This window comes from Carassius carassius, chromosome 31, assembly GCF_963082965.1.
Source record: "Carassius carassius chromosome 31, fCarCar2.1, whole genome shotgun sequence".
NCBI classification, from domain to species: Eukaryota; Metazoa; Chordata; class Actinopteri; order Cypriniformes; family Cyprinidae; genus Carassius; species Carassius carassius.
In genome coordinates, this window is record NC_081785.1 from 27459890 (window position 1) to 27466065 (window position 6176).

Sequence of the window (6176 nt, forward strand, 5' to 3'; positions counted from 1 at the left end):
ATTATTTTTATTAGGGTACGTACATGTATTTCCAAGGAAACGCTATAAACGGGGTCTTTCCTCAAGTATGGGCCTTTAAAGCTGTATGTATAAAAAATAAAATGAAAAAGGATTTCATGTCATGGTCAGTTTGAGCCTATTAGCAGGCATTCTGAGGTCTATACCCAGCAGGCACCTTGAAATCAAACTGACGGCAAATATTAGTCATGAAGTCTGTAACATCATAAATTCAGTTTGTACCGCAATTTCATCCAGTGGCAATTGAAATTAGTTTAATGTAAATGTAGGCCAGTATTTTGGATATTCAATTTACACCAAATCAATGTCATCGTTTTTGACTTCAGATTCATTTGCGTATTTTACCTGTAGTTTGACCATTTGTCCACTGGGTATCCCACAATGCCAAGAGCTCAACCCTCAAATTTTATGACTCAAAATGACCACTGGATGGCGCTATAGTCGTGTTTCATGTAAATGTTTGTACAGGTGCACTATGAATAATGTTAGAATTAGAATTTACAGAAGATCATTATGGGATGAGTTCTACAGACAGAATCTTGATTTGTGCAAGTCTTTGAGCACAGGTTAATACATTCTCAAGTTCTGAAGTACTGCTATTGGAATGCAAATGAAAAGCAAATCAAAAATGTTTTTTTTTAACGACTACATTTATTTTTATAAAAATACAAAACTTAAAATAAAAAAAAGTTTCCATAGGAAAGCAATACAGATGCAGTCCCATCTCTTTCATATTCATTTCAAATGCATCAGTGGCATACATGGCAGGTCAATAAGATTAATATTAACTTACTAGTCAAGTATAAAAGGGAAATGGTCACTGAGGAGGAGGAAGTCTGTATGAGTCTGTGTGAAGGGCAGCCATTTCAGGAAATATTCTAACAATCTCAATGCTCCTCAACAGAGAGAGTAGAAAGAGCTTCTATTTAAATCTTTAAACCTTCCTCCAACACACACACAAAACTGGACATCCATTAAAAACCTACCTCAAATCCTCCAGTCAAGTATCTGGCCTCATTTTACAAGTGTATATGTATATTAAAAAAAAAAGCCACAGGACACTGAGCGTTTCTGTGCGTCTTTCAGATTTGAGCTTTTGGAACTTTTACAAACGGAGAAAAAACAGCTGCATTTAGAACAGAAATGTAGCCATTGTCATTCAGCAGCACATATCTGGAAACGGTGGACCTGAAGACCGCTGGCTCTCGCTCTGGTCACAGCACTCGAGTAGGGCACGGCTTGGCTGGCACGTCCAGTGTGCTCTCACGTCCGCAGTGGGATGGCACGCTTCCAGCACAGAGCTCCTCAGCAGGAAGAGGAATCCCTTGATCACGGATCTGCTGCATACACTGCCTGCAATCAAATAGTCCAGAGATCAGTCACAACCTTCCATTAACCTTTCTCTCAGTGCTTTGTTTGTTTGGATGGTGTTATCTTTAAATTATTAAAAATACTGTTTCTTACCATTTTAAATGCAAAGTTACACATTGAATGTTATTTACTGTATTAGTTTAGATTGAATAGTTTGGTATTTTCGGTCTTCGTTTTAATTATCTTGTTTTAATCTTTGATTTAATGAAGTTTTAGTAATATTCTTGCATTTTGTCATTTTTATTAGTTTTGTTGATTTGTTGACTTTAATACATCAAGTTACACTTCATTTTTTTGTGACTTAATTCAACTATGAAAACCCTGAATCGATTAAAAAGGGTGTCAAACAGATTCATTCGGAGATTGACCTCAGTAAGCCTTTTTGACAGCAGACCGAACACTTGTTCAGTGAATCTATGACAAACACAACTCAATCATTAAAAGAGCTGAAATTAAAATGGGCTCCCAATCCTACTTACCAGGCTGTGCGGGACATGATGTAATGGATATCAGGTTTCTGGAAGCCATTAAAGGTGGAGGACGCGGCTACAGTGTAGGCTCCCATGTTGTCAAACAGCAGCCAGTCGCCCACCTGCATGTCCGGCAGGCCGCACTGCTCCACGATACGGTCCAGCCCATCACAGGTCGGGCCCCAAATACTGCACGGGTACATGCGCTCGTCAGGCTTGGGTTTCTGCAAGACATTACGGGTTACAGGTTAGTCTCGGGGAAGAAACTCCAGCTAACAAACAGGAACCTGGTGGACTCATCTCTGTACCTTGTGCAGGGTTGGCAGGACATGCGCATGATCATACAGAATACAGTTGAAGGAACCATAAACACCATCGTTCACGTAGTACATCAGGGTTCGGTCATTGGCCCCATCCTCCTCTTCTGTTAACATTAAAAAGAAATGTTTCCAAGTCTGATAATGAGCATCAGGAGCACATCAGAAACATGGTTTTGAATGTTTGCGTTTACCGTCTGAGGACGACTGCTCCTTCATGATGACCTTTTTGGCGATGATGTTGACCGCCAGCGTGTACGCAGATGCTACATAATAGCGGCCAGGTTCAGCGATGATCCTCACGCCGCAGTCAACAGGGAAATACTTCTCCAGTGCAGGGTTAATCACAGCAGCGATCTGCCAAACAAAGAAAACCCCACAAGTTAAGTACGGCATCACCTAAACATCTCTGGTCACTTGAAGTTAAGATGGGGTTTAAGAACGAATACCTCTTCAAATTTCAGCTTGGTGTCATCGGAGCCTGGAAAGCCTCCGCCAATATCAAGCAAGGTCATGTTATATCCCAGCTCCGCCTGGTGGATGACAATTTTCAGGCTAAGCATAATCCAAATGAATGCATTTTGAATTTTTTTATAGTATAAGGCCACTCACCCCCATGTCAAAAACATAGCGTGCATCAGAGATAGCCTGGCTGTACGTCTCCGGATCAGTGCAACCGCTGCCCACATGGAAACTGACTCCAATCACGTCCAGCCCGAGCTCCTTCGCCCGCTCCAGCAACAGACGACTGCTCTTTAACGTGGCGCCAAACTTCACACTTAACCTGCACACGGCCTTGGAGTCATCAGTGGCGATACGGAGAACCAGTCTGCAGAAACACAAGACGTGTTTACATGTCAGGAAAATCATCAATGCACAAAATCATGTTGTTTATCCTTTTTGTCAATTTAAATGGTTTGATATCACATACAAACAGGTTAGAACAGCTAGTAATCATCCATATGGGTCGACCACTATATGAAGCCAGACCAGTTTTGTAGTGAAGTTACTCACTTGGCGTTCTCATGGCTTCGTGCCACCTTCATGAGCTCCACTTCGCTGTCAAACGTCATCATCTGCACACCGTGAGCAGAGGCGTACTTGATCTGAGACACCTGCTTGCAGGGATTGGCGTAGATGATCCTGCTCGGCTCCACACCCACAGACTGAATGATCTGGATCTCAGTCTAACGGAGGAGATGAGGATTAGAGGTCGGGTTAATACAGGATTAACAATGCTACATTCTTGCAGCTAGGTGCTGCTGTCATGCGCTCATTGAGACACACGGAGAAGTCACATTCGTGAACTTTAAATGAAAGATCTTCCACATACCTTGCTCGCACAGTCGAACCCGGCTCCCAGAGACGCCAGAGTCGTGAGCACCGCCCTGCTGTCATTGCACTTCACTGCATAGAACGGTGTGACACGGGGTAACACACGCAACCAGCGGAGGTGCTTCTTCAGGACGTCACCCAGGTCGGCCACATAGAAGGCATCTTTGTCATCCTAAAAGAAGAAGAGATGGGATCAGAACAGTGGACGGCATATGCAATTATGATATAATAAGTTGCAAAATCTAAATGTAGGCATGACAAAATGGTGACTTACTGATAGCGATGACTCGTTGATCTTCTGCTCCACGATATCACGTGCACAGAATCCCTCCTCCAGGAAGGTGAAGTCAAAGTCTGATCCAGTCATAGAGGTCATGATGTTTGTTCAAGATTTGTTTGCAAAAGAAACTGTTAAAGAAAATGTCAGGAGGGTTATAAAAATGTCAACTCAAAAAGGTAAACACTCAGTGGCTGTTTAAGACAAGGATCAATGACAGATTAGAGACCGTACAAAAGCAACACACTGACAGCCACCTATGCATTACACATGCTACAAATCAGTGTTAATGTAGTAATACTGAGATACTATTATAGTTATTACATCTATTTAGTTTGTTTTATATGTTTAGGTTTTCCAGTCATTGTAATTTCAGTTGCTTTGAGTTCTAATATCTTTTAATTTTTATAATTTGCATTAGTTTTAAATATCTATTACTTTAAATTGTGACTAAGTGTTTTTGTTTGGCTAATAATAATAATAATAATAAAAACAAAAATCATATTTTAACTTCAGTTATGTTATGTGAGGTTAAGTTCTCCTTTACCCAGTCATTCGAGTTACACCACTGCTAACAAATTATTAAAAACAAAAAAATTTTTATAGCCATTTCACTGACAAAGAGCTTAGTGAAGTCGCTAATATTTTAGATCTAAATCTTACTAAAATCATTCACAAATCATAACACCTAAGACTTTAAAGATTTTATTAATTTCTACAAAATTCTGTAGAATAATTCATCTCGCTCGCACACTGGTAAGACTTGAATTTAAAGGGTATAAAGTTACACAGATTAAGAGGTTCGAGTGTGCATGTCACTTCGCTGTATGCTCTCACCAGATGAACAGAAGAGATGGAGATGATGTGCTAACAGCTGTCGGACAGCCAAGGAGGTTCACCAGTGAAGTTGAATCCTTTCAGATACGCCTCAAGGCCAGGGCCAGTGTGTACTTCTCCCAAGCAAGAATTCTGCACGGAATAAAATGACAAGAAATTATTACGTCGACCCCTTTACAGCCTGAAGTACAGGGAACAAATCATTCAAATATAGAATTTTTAAATAACTCAATGAATTTAAAACTTGCATTGCATTTATCAAAGTTACGACACACCATCTGTTCTTTATCGTAACAGTCCATTTTATGTAAATTTGGGAAACAGTTTCCCAATGAAGCTGGAACGCGCGCACACGTGGGACACATATGATGCCGGGCAGCAACTTCGCGAAGACAGTACAATAAGTCCCTCCCCTGCGAAGAGCGCTTCAGCAGTTGCCCAATAAGGAGAAGCACTACTGGACAAATTATAATAGGCATCTCTGTCGGCCAATCGCTCCGGCTTCTGCTTTCGACTCAGCCAATAGAAAGCGTTCATTCAAGCTAACATTAGCGAGGCTCCGCAGCATGAGACTCCTGACGGACTTCATTCCTTGATCTTAAAAATAACTGATAGCATTAACCAACGATTCTAGTAAACATTTCAGCAACTCCACGTTTGTCAACATAGCTGGCTCCAACAATAAAGGTCTACATTACACTTAAAGTCGTAGTTCAGCCGCACAGGAAACTGTGACACACCGGCCACGTTGACTCACAGAGGCCACCGCGTCATAACATACGATGCGACTAAACGAGCCACACGCATTAAACTGATTCGAAAAACATTTTTAACGGATTTATTTTAGGATTATCGGCCAGTTACTTGATTTTTGATTAGAACATACTGAAAGCTTATCCCGGGATACCGGATGAGACGTTAATTAGTTATATCGCATAACTTACCTTAAAACGCATTTACAAAGAGTTTTCCCATTAGACCAGAGTGCTGGAAATGAAGGAAGTCCGTTGACCTACACAAGAGCAGCTGAGACGATCTGACTCACGAGCGCTGAAGAGCAGCTCTTTATATAGTTTCCAAGGCGACGCGCCAGCTGAAACCGGCTTCCTCCGCGCGCACGAACCGGTTTGTTCTTGTTCGCAGCTTCGCGCGTGAGCATCTGAGTGAAGAGAGAAGAGACTTCCGGCGTCTGACTGAACCAAAGTTACACTCTTATCTGATATAAGATTAATATTAATCATCAAAATCGAACCTGTTAATGATACCAAACCCTACAACGAACAACGGGTTTAACCACGACTTTCCTAAGCATCTATAAACTCCTCTAATGAGGAGTTTAATATTAACACACACACTTTATTATTAATAAAGTTATAAGTTATGTTTTATTATTATTATTATAAATATCGTGTTTTTCACTAAACAAAAACTTCTTGAATAAAATAAAAAATAAAATAATAGTTCAAAACTTTTAGTCTTAAAATATCTTGGGTGAATTGTAAAAAGATATTTATATAAAGGCAAAATATTCAAATTTAAACGAAAGCTGAA

At 40.5% G+C, this 6176-nt stretch overlaps 1 protein-coding gene across 1 annotated transcript; it reads right to left on the reverse strand.

The window, feature by feature from the left end:
• Nucleotides 1–875: 875 nt before the first annotated feature.
• On the reverse strand, nt 876–5753 carry LOC132111825 (ornithine decarboxylase-like). The gene is made up of 11 exons (XM_059519443.1): nt 5570–5753; nt 4626–4757; nt 3786–3919; nt 3510–3683; nt 3191–3363; nt 2789–3005; nt 2626–2709; nt 2371–2533; nt 2168–2283; nt 1869–2083; nt 876–1371 (listed from the first exon to the last, which is right to left on the reverse strand). The coding sequence occupies exons 3-11, from the start codon at nt 3885–3887 to the stop codon at nt 1233–1235; spliced, it is 1383 nt and encodes a 460-aa protein (XP_059375426.1). The 5' UTR covers nt 3888–3919; nt 4626–4757; nt 5570–5753; the 3' UTR covers nt 876–1232.
• Between the last annotated feature and the right edge of the window lie 423 nt (nt 5754–6176).

Coding starts and splice junctions, on each gene's coding strand:
- LOC132111825 (XM_059519443.1), bottom strand. CDS start 3,887: ATGACCTCTATGACTGGATCAGACTTTGACTTCACCTTCCTGGAGGAG. Junction 3,684..3,785: donor TCAACGAGTCATCGCTATCA/GTAAGTCACCAT, acceptor TTCTTCTTTTAG/GATGACAAAGATGCCTTCTA. Junction 3,006..3,190: donor CGAAGCCATGAGAACGCCAA/GTGAGTAACTTC, acceptor GTGTTTCTGCAG/ACTGGTTCTCCGTATCGCCA.